The 24,171-nt window shown below is 34.5% G+C and overlaps 1 protein-coding gene across 3 annotated transcripts in view; it reads left to right on the top strand.

Annotated features, from left to right (window-relative positions):
* The window catches only part of LOC123549171 (otolin-1-like), an 80,658-nt gene that overhangs the window by 43,461 nt on the left and 13,026 nt on the right, over nt 1-24,171 (top strand). For all 3 annotated transcript variants that reach the window (XM_045337050.2, XM_053524810.1, XM_045337058.2), the window contains exon 3: nt 9,822-9,966. In XM_045337050.2, the coding sequence (XP_045192985.2) occupies nt 9,930-9,966 (37 nt within the window). In that variant the 5' untranslated portion in view covers nt 9,822-9,929. The remainder of the gene's footprint in view (nt 1-9,821; nt 9,967-24,171) is intronic.

Here is a 24,171-nt window from a genome sequence, read left to right as displayed (position 1 = left end):
AATGTTTACATACAAAGGTAAACGATAAACCAAACGTGTTGACGGGCCCGTAGTAACCATTGTTCACATCCTTACATACGCAAGCCATCCCACCCAACCTCCTCACCCCACCCCCCACAAAAACAACACCAAAAAACGTTATTCTTTGTTATAGAAAGTACATGTACAGTACTGGGAGTAACCGATGCACAAGTTTTTTATGCACTTCTTTTGCTCTTACAGGATTCCTGTATAATATGGCTAATTCGGAGTAATCGCAGTATAAACACCCTCATTCTAATCTTATATCCTGTTGAATAACACGAAAAAATAACACGGATTTGTACATATAACTGTATCATTATTGTCTACATCCTATTATTATCCTCTCATATTAAAGGGCCATAGCGTACGTCCTTGTTGATGAAATGGGTGCAACATCTTTATTGTTAATATATAATATATATTTCTTCCTTATATCATATGTTTGGTAATTGCTATCTTAGATATTTGTCATTGGTGTGACTTTTTGAATATGATAGTAGAGCGTGTTATAAAATCTGTTTTTTTTTTTATAACCTGACGATATAAGTTCAAGTGCAACTTTTCTATCATGTAGTTATGCACATTCTCTGTTTCGACAACTGTTATATTTAATTTTAACATAAAAGGGCACAAAGGAACTATATAAAGAAATTTCTGCATTATTCAAGGCCAATGGAAGATATATATATATATATATATATATATATATATATATATATATATATATATATATATATATATATATATATATATATATATATTATATATATATATATATATACTACATATTACTTCGCAGAATATATATATATCTTCCAAGAAGTTTAGTCATGCAATTGAACTAATACCCATACAATTAAACGTGTTTGCAACTATGATCAATCTAAAAGATGAGTAACAGTAAAATGTTTAATCCACTACATAAAAGGATAAATAAAATGTGTTTTAATGACGATCAGTATGTATAGTGGACGCAACTTGACCCCGATGGTTGACCTTTGCATTATAATACATAATGAAGCACAACCTATTATTGAAAAGGAGTGTACGTAAAACAGGAGCTGCACGAGAAAGAGGAAATATAAATTTGTGTGAATATGAATAAGTGTATTGGAAGGTTTTAACTTTTAACTGATCAAATGTAAGTATATATACTTTGATACTGCATTGTATACAAACTAATTCCATATAAATATACACGGCTACCCTAAGCACCCTTGATTTCTATAATGAAATAATCGATATGAATAATCAGCCTAAGGTCAACCATCGCGGTCAAGTTGCGACTACTATAATAATCAAGTGAAAGCTCCCGAAAATCGTCACCCCAATGATAACAGGTTTCTGTTTTGTGTCAGAAACGACTATTTCAAACACTGCCCCTTTACGTGACACCAGTTTTCTATGAAGGACGAGAGTGGTAACTTCTTTCAAAAAATTTCACTGAAAGTTGATGAATGACAGGATCATACTTTTCCTGAAATAGAAACAATGAGACAATTTGAAATACGATATTTTGGGTTTTTAATATTTTCACGGATGTACTTACACAGCTCGATAACATAGTTGTATTTATTCATATCTTATACTTCTTGTTAAGAGCTATCAGAATGTTTAATACATAAAAAGATTTAAACATTTAAACTGCAAAATTGAAAGTCGAAGTTTGTTTGGAAGCTAAGCGCTACTTTGCTATGAGGTTCGAATCCGGCCACGCAGAGCATGAGCATGTGCACGTGCCGGTTTGTAGACAATTTCAGTCTTGTAAACACTAAGATTATCGATTAGGTGGAATTCGAGAAGAGTAACACCTATATATACATATCCAAGAAACTTACTTCCTGCATCGTGTCAAAACATAGATAAAATACTGACCTTACAATTAGTTCTGACAAGATATGCCAAACATGTCTATGTAAGGGGGAAAACAAAAAAGGCTTGTGTCCAAAGGGGGCATGCTGGGTCTTGTTACCAACATGGAAGAGGCGAGGACGAGCGTTGTTTGCCGCGTCAACAAAACGGTATTCTCGGAAAGTTAAAGAAAGTACTGTATGATGTCCACGACACGGCATACGGTAGTCTGGGAAAGTTGAAGTAATTACCTTGTGAGGAGTGACTGATGTACATGTATCTATGTATCTTCAAGTTTTCGGAAGCTTACCATATACATGCACTTATGTTTTGTTAACTCTTACAGGATTCGTGCATAATGCGGCTAATTCAGATGAAACGCAATATAAATATCCGTAATTCGCAATATAAATATCCCTTGTTAATTAAATGTTATATCCTGTTGATCAACATGAAAAAAAAATAACACGTATTGCAACATAATTGTGTCCTCCACCTATAAATTATTGAAGGTCACTTGAAAGACAAGAATAGCCTGTATTCCAGAGAAGTATTAATGCAAATGTATGTAAATTTAATTCATTAAAATACAAGCATGATCTATATAATTGAGCCGTGCCATGAGAAAACCAACATAGTGGGTATGCGACCAGCATGGATCCAGACCAGCCTGCGCATCCGCGCAGTCTGGTCAGGCTCCATGCTGTTCGCTTTTAAAGCCTATTGGAAAAAAATACACGTATTGCAACATAATGGATCCTCCACTGCGGAATTCGAATGGTCTGGACGAATGCTGTTCGAAAGAAACAAATGTATGTTTTATTCATAAGCACGGCTATATATCATGTGATACACATTGTATTAAAAATTGAAGAAAAAAAATGCGTTTTAATAGCGTGAAGATAAGCAATGAAATGATAAAATGGAATGAAGGCTATTAAAATTAGCATATGTTTTGAACAGCATCAGTAACAGGAAGGAACTACATTTGCTTATAAATTATGACAGAATGAGTGTTGTGAATTACTTTTGTATTTAAATTACAAGTTAACTGATTACGTAATGCAACGATTTTTAAAATTTTCTTCGTTCTTTCCGCGCGTCATTGTGACGAGAAGAGAAAAGAGGACACATCGAGCCAAGCAATGGCTATATAATGTATGCAAACACTACTAAAACATAAACCACGCCATTATCATAAATAGATTGTTTTCATTACAATACATTAATTTGGCGCACGTATACAACCGAAATAGAAACAATGAGGTTATTTTAAATCATATCTCGCCGGAAGATATTTTGGGGTTTTAGTCGTTTCGCGGAAGGAAAAAAAGTTATTTACATTATATACATAACTTGATAACACAGTTTTAACTATTTATATCTACTTCAGATTAAGATAAAACATCTTGAAAACTTAAAATGGCAATAGATATAGGGGCTTAATAACATTATTGCTTGTTCAATAAGTGGGAAATCCTAGTGCGCTGGTTCTTGTGCATTGGATTCCGGGATCGACGGGATTTTTCTTTGTATCTCTGTAGTATCTAGTTTCAACGGTAACTGTATGATCACGCTTAACATGGTATTCCAGGCTCCACATTTCATTACCGAGTCTGCTGTCATTTTGCTTGGTTGTGTTCTGGGCATTCAAATGGTCTTCCTATATATTTCAATATTCGTTATTTGTTGGAGGGTGTGACAGACTAATTAGCCGATTGAACTCTTTAACAACATGTGGTGATGTTGCGACACAAACACCCATTTTTCTCACTCCGCATGCATTTTCTTCACCTGCCTATGAGAATATCTCTACTTTCAATAATATACATGAACTTATGCAGTTAGAACCATAAAAGGAGTTAATCTTAGACAAAATATTTAATAATACAGTGGAACCTGTCTAATCCGAACATGCTCGGACCAGAATAAACGTTCGGATTAGAGGGGTTTCGGATTAGAAAGGTTTCTATTTTAGAACGAAAAAATATTTTGTTTGTTACGCATGTACATACTAATAAAAATATAAAAATTAAAAGCAACATGTAGAATGCTTTAGTGTAATTTAAATTTCATGTTAATTCAACTTCTCAATATCACTTGTAAACATTTTTTCACCACTTCTACATTCCCAGAAAGTAGCTAAAATGAGAATATTTTACTTGTCCGGTTATTGTAATGATCCCATTTAATACCACTTTCAGTGAATAAATTTGCTGCTTTAAATAAACAAATTGCACACAAAAAATGTGAGGAAGGTACAAATTAATAAGGATCTATTACATTGGCAGTAGTTACTGCACGTATAAAGAAGCAAAAATCTGACATGACTTTTGATTTCCAGTGCCGGGGCCTAAGGCTGTTGATACCTTTATAAAGAGTAATAGTTAAAATTGTAAACAGACTGAAAAATGTCAAAAGTGGGCAAGATTTACATCAGATACATTGACTAAGGTTCGGATTACATGTAGAAGGGTAGATTTTAATGTAATCACAAAAGTTTGTTCGGTTTTCAGAGCAGAGAGGTTTCGGATTACAAGGGTATTTTAACAATAGAGAATGAATAAGAAAATATGGGACCAAATAATTCTTTCAGTTTAGAGAGGTTTTCGGATTAGAGGGGTTCGGATTAGGGAGGTTCCACTGTAATTCTTTCAGTTTAGAGAGGTTTTCGGATTAGAGGGGTTCGGATTAGGGAGGTTCCACTGTATTTGCCAATGTTTTAATCAACTTTCTAACTTTTGGCAAATATACGAAAAAAATATTATCGAAAATAAAATTTAACAAAATATGTGGCAGGGCATTATGAGCCTTTAATGAAGTAATGAAGCTGATTCTGAGCAGTTAGAGCTATATTCCCAAACATTCAAGCCTCCAACATCTGTTGTGATGAAACTTTGCAAAAAAATACTTTTTCTTTATGTGATAGAAGATCCACTCTTGCAAAATTTCAGTTCCAGTTTTACAAACAATTCGGAAAAAAATTAGGAACTTGATTTAAACTCAAACTTTCAGACTTTGACGCAAACGCGTACCGTGGAAACATAATTTATATATACATACAGGAACCTGCGAGGCGTTGTACTATAATGTGACTTGCTGTTCATAGTCTGCTTTCGTTTGTACAGGTTAAATCTTGAAATGCGATCTTCACAAAAAAGTAAAATCATATATAGTTTTTTATATTTTTTTATTGAAGTCCAAAAAGGCCAGCAAGTCTTCTAAAGTATGAATGCATTATGAAACAAGAAACAAAAACTTAAATGTTATCAAGACATAAAATTTGGTCAATCATATTTGAATTCAAGTTTACTAACCGCCATATTGTTGTATTTTTTTCCGCTGTAAAGGCGTTTAACTAGAACAAATTTACAAACTGTAGTTTTGGGCGTTTTGATAGTTTACTCGGATTTGCACAGTAGAATGAGCACATTTAGTTCCGGGTTCATCGAAAATTTTATAAGGGGAAACCCAAACGTTGAGAAATTTCTCAAATTACATATAATCACCTGTTCTAAAACTTCCCGGGTAGTTCAGACTTTAACTAGGGGTTTTAAGAATAAGTTGGTGATATACAGTAAACAATGCTGCATGCTTTTTAAAAAGCTATCGTTTTCAAATTTGGAATGTGTTTACAACGAGAAATATTTTTCAGATCTCAGTTATACTGGTGTGCATGGCATTTTGCAAAAAAATGAAAAAAAATCGACAGCTACCCATAGAAACATCTGGGTAGAAAACACGCAATTATTATGATTCATTTGTACAATATCTTTGTTCTGGTTAACGACAGTAAACTTAAAATAAAACATAAGACATATTGAATGCAGCTCCGTGATATGCTTGGTTCTAATTTAGTTCTATGTGTTTTTATAGCATCTATTTTTAGACTGTTAATGATGTATGATATTATCTCCAATATCCAGCACTCCTACTATAAGATTTTCAAGATCATTTTAGTTCTCTCCTATACAGCGCTATAAAATGAGGTACGAAAGTTGTATTTTCATTGATCAGTGTGAATCTCGCTTGTACGTGCGTGCGTGTGTGAATGTGTTTGCGTGCATGTATGCGTGCGTGCGTATGTATGCGTGTGTGTGTTAGAGAGGCTATGCGGAAAAGTTGTAGCGCTGATATAATTCCAACGTATCATTAAATGAAACAAATAAAAAAACTCATATTCCATCGAGCTTTTGCATAAATAAATGTCTAAATGCCTCACAGATTCATATGAAACAAAGGCAGATATATCAGAAGATAGTGTAAAAAATGAGAAAATCTTTATGCGAGTGGGCGACTGTTGTCACCGAAGTTAAAACGTATATAGATATGCATGTGGGCGGTGATTCTGTTGTCAGCGAAGGTTAGAAGAAGATATCCGTGAGGGCAAGGAAACGATTGTCAAGGAAGGTTGAATGAAGATACGCAAGAGGGCGAGGATACTATTGCCAGGGAAGGATAAATGAGGATATGTGACTGAGCGAGGCGATATGCGAATAGGCGAAGGAGGGTTGAATGAAGATACACGAATGGGCGAGGATACTTTTGTCAGGAAACGACGAATGAAGACGTAGAGTGGGCATGGACACGATTGTACGAGAATGTTGAATGAAAATATGCGAGTTGGCAAGGATCCGATTTTCACTAAAGGTCGAATGAAGATATACGAGTGGACAAGGATGCTTTTGTCAGTGAAAAATGAATGAATTTATACGGGATAATTTTGTTTCGGTATCATCAGATATAAAAGGGAAAAAAAGGAAAACTATAATACAGACCTTTATTTCAGTTCTAAGGCGTTTTAGATTTTTAACTTATTTGGCACTAAAAGATTTCGTACTTCACAAGGACATTTAAAATCATAAAAATATATGTCTGAATAGATCTATCACTGTATCAGTTGAAACATGCAATTCCCTCATTTCATCGGATTTTCTTGAGCCTTTCCCTGTCGCAGACAGCACGCGGTATTCGTATGAGTTATTTATGGTGTACCATTTGTCGAACGTCTGCTTTGCGTGCGCGTACATTTGAAAAGATAAGTGCACGTATAAAAATGTGCGTACACGCGTAAATATATACGTCTACCTGAATATCTTTATACGTACACGCGTAAATATGTAGATGCACGTTAATATGTACGAGCCCGTGTATATATACGTGCACTTGTAATTAATTACGCGCGCACATCCATATATGCGTGGGCGCGTATATACATGTATACGTGTATCTATAATTACGCGTGTACCTATAAATTAACGCGTGCACGTCCATATATGCGTGCTCGCGTATATATACGAGCACCCAGAATTACGCTTGCACGCGTAAAACTATACGTCCACGTAGATATTTACGCGTACACTGGTTCAAATATAAATGTGCTCGCATATATATACGGGCATCCAGAATTACACGTTCACGCGTAGAATTATACGTCCATTTATATATCAAATGGTACACCATAGTTATTACGCAATAATTTGTCCGACAGTTAACAGCACTACGACATACATTGCGACGGGATGAGATTATACATCATTATATGTTTTTTTCTTCACATGACATAACATATTAGAATCCAAATAACGATGGTACTTGGCCAAGCGCCGTATATTGTGGTTGCGCGATAATGAAATACTTGAAATGCTACCTTTGATGTGAATAAATTAGAATCATAGCAACTACATACTTACGATTCATTTTAAAATACCGACGGTTTCAACATAAGTGCAAATGTAAATTATTTTAAGATTGAAAGTTATGAAATTTCCGGAAATATACACATAACCTGTTATAAAAAAGCAATTTACTCCAAACATATTTACATCCATTTGATGTTATACTCCAAACATATTTACATCCATTGCATATTATACACCAAACATATTTACATCGATTTGATATTATACACCAAACATATTTACATCCATTTGATGTTATACTCCAAACATATTTACATACATTAATACTGTACACCAAACGCATTTACATCCATTCGATATTATACACCAACTATATTTACTTTCATATGATAATATAAACGAAAAACGTTTATATCCATGACATTATACATCAACAACTTTTACATCCATTAGATATCATACACCAAACACATTTACATCCATTAGATATCATACACCAAACACATTTACATCCATTAGATATGATACACTAAACACATTTACATCCATTAAATATCATACACCAAACACAATTACATCAATTAGATATCATACACCAAGCGCATTTACATCCATTTTTGATATCATACACCAGGCACATTTACATCCATTAGATATCATACACCAAGCATATATACATCCATTTTGGATATCATACAGCAAGCACATTTACATCCATTAGATATGAAACACCAAACACATTTACATCCATTTGATATCATACACCAAGCACATTTACATCCATTTTTGATATCATACACCAAACACATTTACATCCATTTGATATCATACACCAAGCACACTTACATCCATTAGATATCATACACCAAACACGTTTACATCCATTAGATATCATACACATAGCACATTTACATCAAATAGATAGCATACACCAAGCACATTTACATCCATCAGATATCATACACCAAGCACATTTACATCCATTATATATTACACACCAAACACATTTACATCCATTAGATATCATACACCATGCACATTTACATACATTTGATATCATACATAAGTATTTGATATTAAACATCAGTCACAGTTTATGGGATTGTTTTGGTTTGTTTTTTTGTATGACATTTATTTCATAGAACATTAACATCTTTTGTTATATAATGCACTATCACGAGCATTTTTTGTGTATACTTTAGTGTGATCTCTGTGTGTCTTGAATTTTGTTATTTTTTATTCTTATAATTGCATCAATTGATTGTTTATTGCTCAAATAGATAGAAATCTATTGTCAGTGGTCAGTGGTTCTATACAGGCACCCCCCTGTATGTGCCTGAAATACAAGATATGATAAAGGGACACATGTTGTTGTCCTTTACAATTCAAATTACGGCCAGTGCTTAAAAAACCCAACCCATGTTATCTCCAACAGATATTACTCTAATGACTTTTAATGGGATTTCGTGCAATTTCTAAGAGAATTTCGAAGAGAACGTGTGGATACACACTGCGAAACAAGCAGAAACTTAGGCAAGCATCCATATAAATTGTTGGGATAGCCCTCTCATTCTGTCGTGCATCGCATACTATCGTTTCAATAGGAAAGATCCAATTTAAGGATTGTCTTCAGAGTAATTTAATAGAAGTTCTCAGCCAGTCCCAGTTTTTTTTCCGTCATAATTTGCGTGTATGAATGTCACGTTGTCTAAACGAAATTTTATACTTGGGAAGAAATTGTAAGACAATACAATACAGCACTGATGTTCTAGTGTAATTATGAAAAATAAACGCTCGTTGAAGTCGTCGACGGCTTAAACGACTACTTTGATAAAAAAATGATAAAGTGTTAGAAAGTAAAACTCCGTAATTCAGAGTTATGAGGAAGCGTCCTGGTACCAGCAGAGAGATTTAAAAGTCGTACGTAAGACTTACTAACTTCTACGTAAGACTTACTAACTCTTCGACTAAGTAACTCCAAAGTATGACGTATTAACAGTATTTTACTCTGGACCATGATCGACATATTTGAATACAGTGTTTTTTTTTTTAAAAAAATGCTCCGTGTTTTTCCCTTTTTTTTTGGGGGGGGGGGGGGGGGGGGGGGGGGGGGGGGGGGGGGGTGGAGGGATCTTTTTTTTTTTACAACTTTGAAAATATTCCTGGTTTTTCGGACCAAAATGTTCAATGAGAAATAACATTTCTGGTTGATTGTTTTCTCTTTTTTCTTTGCAAATCACACATAAAAATTCTAAAAGTTTATATATAAAGCTTCTTTAGCAATTTCTACCACTTTTTTTTCAGTCATTACAGCTCTTCCAGGAGAGAAAAAATGTCTAGAAATACATCATCCAAAGAAATTGCTTCCGACAAAACAAAGGTGGATTGACGTAATGAGAACAAACCTATCACATGTTTCAACACACACTAAACCATGTGCTGTTAAAAAGTATACATACTTTATGATAATATTTGCATTTTACTTCATTCATGATTGTCAACTGCTTAGAATATTAAGGTGATTAAAAGCACTATTAAAAATTCTAACTAGTTTGGAAAATTTTCAACCCGAAATTTCACCTGCCACTTGGAACATAAAAGGATTTTGCTTCATATAGTTATGAAACTGCCGGAGAATCTATAGCAACGTAGAAATAAATCAATGTAAAAAGTGCTTTTTCCAAAATATCATAAACGAAAAATTTAACACGTAACTTTTCTTTTGAAATCAATATTTTGTTTATAAAATGGTTCCGATCTAAAAAGGAATGCTTTCCTTTCAACCTTTCTAAGATGATTATACTCTTGCTCTAAATAAGGAAGAAGTTTCCAAGAAATGCTTTCGAGGAGTAATAAGGAACAAAGGAAAAACAACCAAAATTTGACCATATCAGTTTTTGAAAGTCACCATTTTTATCTCATGAATATGTCTTTTTAACACTTAATACAATATAGACTTATTTTCCTGCTGAAATACATATATTGTAAACACAAATGAAGTGGAGAAAGCAGGTCATCTTATTTATCTATTTATCTATTTGATTTGTTAATAATATTTTTGCGCATAATATACATCTTGTTCCTGGTAATGCACGTGCTTTTTTTAAACATGGCGTTAAAAGTTATTCGTACAATGTTGTTAAGAAAATATTTTTCCACTTTTTAATCATAATCACTGATATTGTGTCATGAAATTATCTAAATGTTTAAAATCAGTTCCAAGTACAAAATGAATATACTATGACCGGTCGTTTCTGCGTTATCAGTTTTCATATCGGTATATGATTTGGGAAGGTTTGGACATAACTAGTTTTCATAATGCAAAAAGTTGCTGCAGTCTTAATTATAAGGGAAGACATGCCATTACAGTATCTAGCACATGTATTTGTTTCAAATTGCACGTGTATAAGATACAATATCACATAATCTGTATCACATTATTGCGCACGCGACAGCCACGATTTATAGAGAACGTCCTTGAGGCTTTGATAATTTCGCTCTTCAAATATATCGGATGGAAAAAAAGTTTTATTGGTGATAGCCGCCATTTCCGCGTAGAGTCATTTTTTGGTATCGCCGTTTTTTGGAATCGCCATTTTTATTATGAAAGACGTGAAGTTCGTTTGCTCGGGCTACATTTCCCGAACCATCTGATGGGTAATGCTGGAAAATCACCGAGACTCCATCTTCTACTGTGCCGACCTCATATGGAACAGATTCGCGAACATAACTCATTTATAAGAATGATAATTATGATAGCGGGTATCTGCAATTGGAATGGCACACGCAGTGTAGAGGGGATGCTCGCGCCAGGTCCACTCTCTCTAAAAGTCCGCCCATGTTCCCTGTCAACATGTCCGTACTTGTTAATAGACTCATCCGCAGCAGCAACATAAAAAATTTCCACCCTCAGTTGTTTCTGATTACTTTGACAGATTATTGATGTTGCTGTACTAGAAACACGACAATCAATGTCATAGAGTTTTTGATAAATATCTTGTTACAGTATTGAAAAGCATTTGTTGATGCTTTTGTAGTTTTTCTTATTTCGATAAATTCATTTTTCTAAGTTGCAGTAAAGTTCAAAACAATTGTAAACATACAGTATTGTTTTCGTTCAGTCATACGCTTAAATAGTTCCGCCCGTTCAAAGCCTTCGACTGGACAACACCTATTCTTACGTAACCAGATTGCGTCTACGTCCCCTACCCACATGCACCTCCACACCCCATCTCTGTAAAATATGTAGAAGTTGTTATTTACATAATTTGAAGCAGTTGGCACAAGTTATCACTCACCCATCAGTCAGTGAAAGGCGAAACAAATTATTGGCGACGGAATATGACAGAACTGCATATGGAAAAGGTGGTCATGTGTGCTTGCAAAGTCAAAATGCACAAAGAAAAAAAAACATACTCTCATTTCAGTTAAGCATGGCTTTGTCGGCTCTTGTCTTCATCACGCTGTTTCATTTATTGTGTACAAATGTATTTAATTACATTTATATATTTTAACACCGTTACATCAATCATAAATGTGGTATGGTAATCCTGTAAGTTTAGCTACAAATTATGAAGCTTTCAATTTTGTACAGTGTTTTGACTTTGTTCAAAGATCATAATCAGCATCGTTCAGATTGTAATAAATGAGACGAAAATAAAAGAAAAAAGATGATAAAGGCAGCATTACAGCATAGCTTAAAATTTTCAAAGGTTCTGATACAATGTATCAGGGTCACCTGTGGGATCACTCGTTTAATTCATTTGAAAAAATTAATCACACAGATTCGACATTTGGGACGACTGGGAAGCTTAACAAACATTCGTGCTCAGTGCACCATTTGACGTCTATCTGTGGAGAATATCTACGGACCTCTTAACCTTTAGCCTGCTGGAGGCAAGTGATTCTTGGCAAGTGATTCTGCCTTTGCGACCAGAGCAGACCAAGATCAGCCTGCACATCCGTGCAGTCTGATCATGGTATGCACTGTTCGCTTTCCAGACAGTAAATTTACAGTGAACACCCTTTGAATAATAAGTGGTACTGCCTAAATTGAACAATGGACCAGTCCATTCTAGAAATTTAGCAGGGTAAAGGTTAAAACCCTTATATATCAGTGAGCGAATAAAGACGTCAACTTCAATCACCGGGCCGGACCAATATGCCCCGTGTTGAGAAGTCAGCTTCAATCCCCGGGCGAGACCAATGTTCTCGAAGTCAATGTGTGTTTATTCATTACTCTGAGGCTATGACTTCTGAGGAAATGTTTTCAGGTATACGTAATATAGAACCACAATGAATTTATTTAGAAATAACCGTCGCTACACTACTGAATTGACTATAAACCCAGAACAAAAAAAAAATAAGACAAATATCGAGTGTTTCCGTCCGTTAGTTTTATAAAGTCTTCAAAATGATCTTCTCTAACACTTCCTGATTGCCATAAATATTGCTATTTATCTTCCAGTTATTTCCGGTTTCCTGCCTACTCTTGCCTAGGCTTAACCTTTTGACTTTCATGAAGTAGGGAATGCCTTCTGATAAGGTGAAGGAGAAGCTATTTCCAAGAAAATGCCTAATTTCATCCGCATTTCTTTCTCAAAGGTGACTTGCACCCAGCCCTTCCAGTCGTATATCATCTCAATATGATGACCACATTGTCTCTCTGGTCTTTCATGTGTGATATTTGAATTGCCGATCATGCAGTTTCTCGGAATTTCCTTATTTATATAACCACAAATGACTGTAACCCTAAACCAGGAACTTCATTTGGCAATCAATGTAGTTATTCCATTACATTCTTTAAAACCATTTCCTGGACTCATAACCTGTGTTGGAAGAATTCATTTCAAGTCAAAGAGATCATTTTGAAGATGCTTGTCTCCAACTTTGAAAAAAGAAATGCTGACAAAGTAATTCAGTAGAGTCTAGAATGTATTCATACACCATTCGGGAAGTATAAGAAAAGATACCTACTGCGTAAGCCACACAGTAAATGATGTAAAACAGAGGAAAATTACATTAAAAATTTATTAGATTTCAACTCGAATCATACTGATATTTAAATGAATAAGAAACATTTTTTCTGATAGGCTACTGAAGGCATGTTCCTTTAAAAGGGATATGTTTACATTGAAGGAAAGATATTATTTCAGGCTTTATATGGTATCAACCTTTTACATTTAACAAAAGATATGATTTCGGGTTTTTTATGATATCAACCTTTTCTGTTCTAATATTCAGTCGCATTTCTCTCTTGTTAAAATGTGTCATTTTGTTCTGAAACTGTTTACATCAACCTAAATTAGATATTTTCTATTTCGATTCCAGAATAAAGCAGATCTAGATCTAAGCAAAATTAATTTATCTCATTTTGATTTTTTTTCTGTTCTGTGTTTCACTGATACAGGCAAAAATATCATTGATCTGGACAGACATTTGATCGGCATTCACAAGTCTTTACGTAAGTATGCTACATCTATTCTCTAATAACTGAAATACTTAATTATAGTTAAAAACCTCACAAATACATATAGAATCTATGTGCAAGTACGGCATGAAATATCTATATTTCTATCCAACGTTCGTGCTTCAACAAGAACAACAACAGTATTTTCAATGTATAAGTGAAGGCCGTGAGAATGAATGACGTCAAACGCTGCCTACTCACTCTGCGTAATATCAAGAAGAACGCTCTATAAACGCCTTCTCGCGAGTCGATGAAAAGTTTAATGGGAGAGGGAAATATCAAATAGCTTTTAGTATCTTTATTTTAAGAGATGAATGAATCATTTTACGGAAAAATAGAAGTTATAATGTTAATAATTATGTCAGTGGAATTTCAGCTTATAGATCTATATCTAGGTACGATTTTTCTTTGTCAGGAACTCAAGATTGGGTAGGCCCTACTCAAACAGGTGTATATACTAACCTGCTCATTTGCATAAAATCATAAAACAATTAATGTCATATTCATGTCGTTCCAATGAGCCATTGTAATATAGATCTACACCGTATAGGCTAAATGGCAAACAAATATCATTTAATATGGCTGAACATTTCATTTAAAAAACTCCAACAAACATCATTAGCTCCTGATGTCAGTTTTCAAATTCATTACATGTACATGCAGCTACAGCTGCACACAACATCTGTCACTATAGTAACACCTACGCGCATTGTTAATTACTAGAAAGTAACGGTGAACCTCTTTTACAATGCAGCCAGTTACATATCTTTGAGTTAAATGACCAGAGGATAGCTGCGCTAAATTCAAAATCTTAAAGATAAAATATCTGCGAAAACTTATTCCTGACGACATTACTTTTATTATTTGATAGTGGTGAACCATTTAAAATATATACATATCAGAACAGAACATACGTTTTATTTTGACTTGTAGGCCTACATATTGCATCATCATATACATTATAGGCCTATAGTATACAATTTAACATGTTATCACGTATAAAAGTGTAACCTAAAATAGTGTTAAGGATGAATAATATAGATCTATTCGATTTTTATAAAAAAAAAGTATCTACACGTTGACAATTATTTGTAGCCTGCACCGAAACATATACATACATTAAGAGTACCAAGTAAAGTCAATTGCACTAAGGATGTATCAAACATAAATAACAATATTGATCGAAATGCATAACTGACAAATGAATTGAGAAAATGTACTTAATGAACCGTATGTACTACCATATACAGAAGTGCCAAGCCGCCAGGAGAGGGTCACTTTCAGACCATTTTCGTGGCAGCACACCCTGCACATCTTATATTTGCTGACAAGTATAGCGGCATTCACCCGCAAGATACATGTCAATGATGGTCAGTTCGACAAGCATGTTATACGAAGGCACATTAACATAGATTTTAAAATCTAGAAAAGACGGGTCCTGGATAATTCTTTACTATCGGTCAAACCATTGTAGTTCAAACAGAACAGAACATTTATTTCATTTGTGGGCTGTTTTTATTTTGAAAAAAGGTGCGCCTTTTCTATTCATTTCTTTTTTTATGATTGAGAATCTAAAATCAGAAAAATAGATAGTTTTACTACTCAACCACGTATAATAGGTAAAACACCCGAGGCACACGCTAGTCAGTATGACCAGTATTTGACCAATATATTTCCCACGTAATACTAGAGTAATGCCCTACCCAATAAACATGTCACACATTGATATGGGATCGTTCAACTTTGTCCTTGAGTGTTAATTGAACTTTTATATTAACTTTTCATCGATCAACAATCAACATGTTTATGTTATGACTCTATATGCTAAATGGCAATATCGAGAAGTCCGTACCGTCAATGCAGAGCCCGGTGCAAGAAAAATACAAACACTCATTCTTGCCGCCTCGGATTCACATGGGGAATAAACAGTAATCAACTGTATTTGGCTATTTGCTAGATCAAGTTAGTACTGGTCGTCACCTCGGATTCACATGAGGAATAAACAGTTTACCGTCTCTGAATCAACTGTATTTTTGGCTATTTGCTAGATAAAGTTAGTACTGGTTTCATTCCAGACAATGGGACTTGTAAAATACAGAAACACAAATATAACATAAATATATGATTCCGTATATGTAACTGCAACAAAGTGTCTTTGCGGGATTAATATTTCGAAAGTAATGCAATGGATGTCGTGATATCGTTAAAGACTTTCAAAATACCCAGATGGAGCCTGATGTAAAAAAAATGTGAACACTAACGTTTGGTGATCTGTAAATTGCACATATTCAAAGTAATCATGCACAATTTTGCCAGTTCAAAATGGAAGATATTTCTCTTCTATTCTGTTCTATACCTTAATTTTGATTATTGTTTTACTGTTCATACTGTAGTCACACTTATAGGCCCATTGGGTCGGGTGCTTTTTTGTATTGATGTTTATTGTTGTTTTTTAAAATGAATGCACCGTGAAGTCACTATAATAAACAGTTTCTTATCTTATCTCATCTATAGCTTGTATGCACGAAGACACCTTATAAGGTATGGTGTGCCCGTATTAATTTGTATAATATCGACATTTTGTACACGTACATTTGCCATAAAAAAAAACAACATCGCGCCTATCGTTTAACATTCGTGAAACCCAAATGAAATAAGCAATCTTAATTTCCTCAATTTGTCAATCCTCATACATAAAATATACAATTATTAACCATATTAGTATGTCAAACGGAAAACCGTGAGTCGACGAGAAAGAAAACCGCAACGTCAAAACTTCAATCACAATAATCTATGTAATATTCATATTTTCTTTTGTTCACATAAACATACATAACAAATAAGCATCTCTTTCCACAAAATAAACGAAAAGAATCTTTAGAATGGAAACCACAAAAATTGCTCAGCTATTCGTTCTAAACAACGCGTGATTGTACTGCGTTACAAAGGCAAGTTTTACCAGCATGTAGATGAGAACTAATTAATGACATGAATACGTTATTTCCTTACTTTAGACGACCACTCCCTCATACAGTATAATGAGGCTTACATGTTGCAAGTCAAGTCCCATTTTCGGAGTGTCAAGAGCCCATGCGGTTGAAAAAAGGTTTACTTTGCTATATAGGACGCGAGCTCGATTCACTGGGATGCGATGAGAGGTGACAGGTGGGGAGGGGGATAGTGAGATGCGAATTAATGTGCTTCGCGACGGCAAGACAGAATGCGTATCTGGTAATATCGGAACGGTATAGTGGAACAAACTGACCACTGTTACTTAATATAAAACCGACAAATATAACATTCATTTGTAATATCTACACCATAAGCCTGTGCTCCGGGTGTGACTACAAGAGGCTTATTTGTTTTACAGCAAATTCTTGACATCGTACTCCGTGCAACTCTCTACCATGCACTGTGTTGACAAATGCTTGGCATCTTTGATTGTAATAATAAGTGGGTGTATTTGCCAATTAATCATAGCTTCATATACAATAATAGTGGATTCATATATAATGAGTCAAGAATCAAATATCAGAAGTATGTCGACATAGTTTAAGTTCAAGATATTTTAAGTGTAAACACAAAGTGTGATTATATTTGAAACATATAAGTGTTTGTCATTTTAAACAGGTGAATCATAAGCCTGTATTCAAACCCTTTCTTTTTTTTTTCATAGGCATAACTCCTGAAGCTGTTCAAATTTTGTATAACTGTGCGCCTTATCTTTTCAAGAATCAGAACCAGGACAAAATTTTACTGTAATAGTAATGTATATTTTTTTCTAAAGATTATCTAGTGGGTAGCCAGGGTTGGGAATACGTCAATACACGGCTGATTACAGATCTGTTGCCTATCCAGATCACGGATTTTTTTCTCAAGTTGCAACCTTCTTACTCCGAAGAAACCCACTGTAGATATCAGGAAGCTGGGATGAAAGGAACGTGATCTGATCAGATCGAGTCTGATAAATATTTGTTTGCTTAGTTACGAACTTACGACTCTTTTTAACCTAGTGCTTCCTGTAGTAACTGAACAGGGAAGTGCAAACACAAGCTGGTACCCACGTTGACAACAAGTTATTTTGCGTAATATGCAGTACGAAAATGGCAAACGGGCACCGGCTGTTTACTAAATGGAAATATGGGTCAGTAGACTAACGATAAATCCCACGTGGTTATTTCATTCAACCAATCCTGAATTAGAGGCGCCCAAAGGAGATTTGTTTACATTCACATTCTTTGTCGTCTGGAAAAAAATAAATCCCGATATACTTTATAATGTAAAGTGAATACAAACAAACTTGTGATCTAGCTTGACTTTTAACTGGTTTTATATTCTATTCCATTAAGAAAATGCAACCGGTTTCAGTAAATATTGTATTTCTTTAGGGACATGCGCACGCCGGCTACTTCGATTTATGACGTGTTACAACTAGAGAACGAACTCATATGTGACCTCTGCGAATTGTTTACGTGGAAATTTATTTACGGAGACTCTAAAGGTCTAACAACAATGTTGTTGGATGACTAATAGAAAAACTTTGCTCTTGGATCCCCTTCTGTTTTATTTCATCTAACAGCGTCAAGATTTTTTCTGCCCATGATGCAGGTATTAAAGCGCAATAAAAAAGTCTCATGGGCGTGATCAAGTTTACGCTTGCTTTACCTCAAATAACCTATATTTCAGGTGCAATTTTATGTAACCCAGACAACAAAAGTAACCGCAAAGGCCACAAAAATGTTAAATGTCACACCTTAAGAGTTTTGATTAATAGTCATTGACAAACATTACAAATTTTGGTATATTCTGCTCTTGTATTATTGCCATGCAGTTTAATTGTAAGGGTCATGGTGCTCCCTTCTTCATGAAAGATGCTGTAAAATTTAGTAGGTGCATAAAAACAACAACACAAAAATAAAAGTTTGTTCATCAAATAAATGTATCAAAAAAGTAGATCGGTCGTTTTGACTTTTATCTGGATAATGCCAGTTTATCCAGTTTGTTTCCCATCATTATTAATTCATGCCTCAGAGTCTGTAACTATTTTAATAAAAGCTAACATCATTAACTATTTTGGGAATTTGAGGAGTGTTCGATTCAAGGGACACAACACGAAATCATTTAATCATTATTACATTCAGAATTAAATACCCTTGTGTTGTTGACCCTGTATTCAGACACACAGGAGATAACTCTTGAAGGCTAATCAAATTTTGTATAACCGCCTCGATAGCCTAGTGGTTGAGCGCCCGCTTCGAGTGCGGGAGGTCGTGGGTTCGATCCTCAACCGCGTCATACCAAAGACGTGAAAAATGGCACCAGTAGCTCCCTTACATTAAAAGGGAAACTGGCCTCTTCTCTCATACCCTCGTGGCGATGAGGTGTCGAGAGTGATTAAGTTGTAGAACTTCCTTCACAATCGACCTAAAATAAATTATGTGTAAACTAAAAATGTTGTATATTTATTCTTCTTTTGTATTACTTTTGTTTCAGCTGCTCCTGGCGACTAACCTTTTTCTCTGGGACATTGCCGCTAGCCTTGGAATTCCTTTGATTATAATGTCATCGCTAAGTGGTAATGATGTACAAACTGACTCTCAGCAAAATCATACAGACGAATTCCTTTTGTTCTGGTCAAAGAGAGAAATACTAGTAAACTAATTTCTAACTTTGAAATTGAACAATGGATTAAACAATAAAAAATGGATGATTTATAAAAACGTGTTTCCTATTTCATTTCTCATTAAATATTCGCTTTCTATTTCATCTCCTTTTGTTTTCGTGAATGATACAATATTGAAAATTTATTCATAAATCATATTTTTAAGCTACTGCCACAAACCTGCCAAAATTTGCCTTCGTGCCTGAAAATTGGCAAATCTTCCAGTATTTCTATTAAACATATCAGCATACAAATCAAGACATGAATTAATCTTGCACTGGAAACCTCATATTTTATACTTCTTCCATTCATCATGCTATTTCACTGAAGACCTACTGAGAGACATGCGCTTTCTTCAATGACAATCTCTAGTTTCCAAAAAAAATTACGCAAATGTTTATTGGATGACCTTTAATTAACGTTGCTCAACGTAGCTCGAAAAGCTATGTCGGAACAAAACGGATGGAAAATATGGAAAAATGGAAATGGGAAATTAGGATATCCACAAATTATACGCTTCGAACGCTGCAAACAGATTCAAATTCCTTTATAATGTTTTCTTTTTCACCAACCATAAATTAAATCTAATGAATGTTTCAATTGTTATTTAAAAGGAAAAAATATTTCATCTCTTTTGTGAAGGTACAACGACAAAATCAACCTGGGAAAATGCTGAAATTGTCCTTGACATTTTTCTCATTTTTTTTCAACTATATTCTGTTCGCGATTGTCATATTAGCGTCTCAAACAACTACTTTTCTCGACGCCATAGTAATACCAACTGAACGACATAGGACGCATAACTGTGGCTTTCATTTTGATGAAACTATGCTCCTTTTAGAACTTAGCCATTTTTATCTCCTTTGATTCAGCAATATTGTGTTTGCGATTATCAGTAAGTTGGTACCTCGTTTACTACCCATCACAATTGAAACAATATAACTGAATGACAAGGGTTCTATAACTCTTGCTAACAATTTGATGATATTATACCGTTTGTAAATAGCAATTTTTATACAAATTAGATTACAGGCATTTTTATACGCCCAAAGGGACGTATTATGTTATGACGCCAGTGTCCGTCTGTCCGTGCGTGCGTCCGTCCGACCGTTAGCAATCGTGTCCGCTATGTAACTCTTGAACCCCTTGAAGGATTTCGAAGAAACTTGACACGAATGTTCACCACATCGAGACGACGTGCATAGTACATGTTTTGGATGACTCGCTTCAAGGTCAAGGTCACACTTAGGGGCCAAAGATCATACGACTTTGTTTCGTGTCCTCGCTGTAACTCTTGAACTGCGTGAAGGATTTTAAAGAAACTTTGCATAAATGTTCACCACATCGAGACGACGTGCAGAGCGCATGTTTCGGATGGCTCGCTTCAAGGCCAAGGTCACACTTAGGGGTCAAAGGTCATACCTTCGGGCGTATATTGCTCCGCATGGCGGTGCTCTTGTTTTCTATTGTCCTGCCTGTATATAATTGTTTTATTACTTGCTGTGAAGTGGAAGGGTGGATATTAAAATGCTGTTCATACATTCTGATTCGTTAAAACGGCCACAAGAAAACGTTGTCAATTTCCCCTATATTTGTATGTATATATAGCGGAACCTTAAAAAACGTTCGTTTTAGAAACGCTTTACCTAAAAGTATGGCCCTATGGAAAACTTTGAAAAAGTAGTTTTTCAAAGCAATTTGGCAGAGCTATTTTTTTTTCTTTATTTTCCCCCCTTTTTTTTGGACGCCCCTCTTCTGAAATAGATTACCTGAATTGTGAAGTTGTACTGAGCAATCTTGGGTCACTATGGTCGTCTTATTTTTTAATGTTCGTAGCAAACAGCACTGTTATGATGAGACCTGGATAAACTTTTTTATTTTTCATATTTCTGCTTCTGACATTTTTTCTTCAGACCAGGTCAAAAAGAAAAACAGCTCCAATACTTAATTGCTGAGGTTAACCCAAAAAAATAAAATGAGCAGGACTTGGAAATATGCAAATACAACAATCAAAATAGCCATTTAAACTATGGTTTATGCTGTTGTGAGAAATTCAATATTAAATCCGTGAAAAAAGTTCCAAAATATTTATTGTTTCGACTTCCCTTGTGAAATGTAAAACTGTTGCTTCTAATGGTGATAATACGGTGCAAACAAAGTAAGCTGGAACTTTATTATTACCACACACCGACAACGGGAAGATAGGAACATAATCTGATCAGACAACTGATTAAAACAACAACAACAACAACAACAACATTTTATTCAGCATTAAACACCTGAAAGGTGTATATAGCCAATAATTTACAAACATATACAATTGTGAACTTGAAATGATACATTAACACCATAAAATATAAAAGAAAGTTGTCACAGAAGTATAAATCATACTATCCATCCTTTAAATTCTTGAATTATTTGCGAAGTATATAAATTTTGCTAAATTATTTACAGTACTTTTATTATGTTCGGACATAAGGTTTTCAAATTTAAACATATTTGGCCAATGACAATAGTATCTTTTAAAATATTTCTGTCTTAAATTTCTAAACTTGGGACAAACTAACAAAAAATGATATTCATCTTCTAATACGTTCATGTTACAATTGTTACATAATCTGTTCATTCTATCTATGTTATTGTATCTTCCAGTTTCGATGTTTAGACTGTGCGAAGAGGTTCTGAACCTACTCAATGCAATTCTGAAACGATTGTCTGATATAAAATTCAAGTAGTTTTCAAAAATAAAATCGTGTTTAAAACACGCATACGATATAAGCCGTCTAGAATTGTTGATACTTGCATACCACCTCTGCATATAGATGTCAAGAATACGTTGTTTAATAACCTGAAAACTGACATTCATTTGCTTCTGGCTTAACCATACATTTGACATTCCTATTTCATCAAGCAATTGTTTTATGTGATATGCCCAATTTGAACCATTATAATTATTTTGATTATCCGCATCAGTACTTAACATGCTGTACACATTAAAAACTGTACTATTTTCTGTTAAGTTTAAGATCTTAAGCCAAAATTTTATCATAATTATTTGCGTTTGTACATACATCGGGTATCTACCAAGCTCCCCGTATAAACAATCCCGGTTAGTCGATAATTTTACCCCGAGAACTTTTCTACAGAATTTGGCATGAATAAGTTCAATATCTTTACCTTCATGATAACCCCAAACCTCGGCACTATAGTTCATAATAGAACTGACTAGACTATCAAAAAGTTTACATTTTTGGGATGCTGGTAGTTCCACTTGATTACATACGATAAAAAGATTATGTAATGAGAAAGATGCGCGTTGTGCCAAGCGTTTCTGTGTACGATTCCAGTTATTATTTTTAAAGAAATATACTCCAAGATACTTAAATGATGTAACAATATCGAGCTTAACGTTATTTAAGTAAAAATCATACGTTGTCCCCCTATTTCCCGATTCAAATATCATGACTTTAGTTTTATTTGCATTTATTTTCAAGGACCATCGATTACAATAAGTTTCTAAGTCATTTAACATAAGTTGTAGTGATTCTGGATCTGTCGCAAGCAGTGCAGTATCGTCTGCAAACATAATAAGGAAAAACTGGATTTCATTGACACTAATTATCCCATCTAAATTTGAATTTATGTTTTCTTTCATATCATTTACTAAAAATAAAAATAGCAGAGTCGAACTAGGATCTCCTTGTTTCAATCCGATCCCCGATTCGAAAAACTCAGACGTTGTCTTGTGTCTAACACAAAATTTTACGGTTTCATACATAGCTCGAAGAGTTCTAACAAATCTAGAACTGATGCTTTGATGCAGAAGCTTACTTAAAAGAAGCGTCCTATCTATTTTATCATAACATTTTTCAAAATCAATGAAGATGCAGTAAATTTTTTTGCGATCACTTAATACTTTTGAAATTAGCGAATGTAATATGAAAATACAATCCACCGTTGACTTGCCTTTCTGAAACCCAAATTGGTTCGGATTGATTTTGTCGTATTTTACAGACCATTTCGTAAGGCGGTTTAGCAAAATTTGAGAATAAATTTTTCCTAAGATATTAATAAGGGTTATTCCTCTGTAGTTTTTTGGGTCATCAGCATTTCCACTTTTAAAAACGGGAACAATTATGCCTTCACCCCAAGATATTCAGCATTCATAAACATCTTGTTAAACAATTTAAGCAGAAAAGGGCTTATCAGATCAAAAGAACACTTAAATAATCCCTTCAAACAATCCAATACCTATAGTATATGTAATCACCTATTAATCAAAATTCCTGCTTGAATGAGTTGATACGCAGCTGAAAAACATTAAAAAGCTATAAAGTCGTTTGATGCATGAAATTCCTATGTTTAAAAAAACACGACACGTTTTTTTAATGCTCTCACATGACAAGGCTAAAAAATGCTGAGTCACAGCGGCTGTAATAGATAACAGAGATATGGTTGGGACGAGTAAAATATCAGCTTCTCGGTCTTGTACGTTCTGCAACGGTTATGGCGGTCCAAGATGA

This window comes from Mercenaria mercenaria, chromosome 15, assembly GCF_021730395.1.
Source record: "Mercenaria mercenaria strain notata chromosome 15, MADL_Memer_1, whole genome shotgun sequence".
Classification (NCBI taxonomy): domain Eukaryota; kingdom Metazoa; phylum Mollusca; class Bivalvia; order Venerida; family Veneridae; genus Mercenaria; species Mercenaria mercenaria.
Note: the sequence above shows the minus strand (reverse complement) of the source record. Positions and strands in the feature narration are given on the sequence as shown.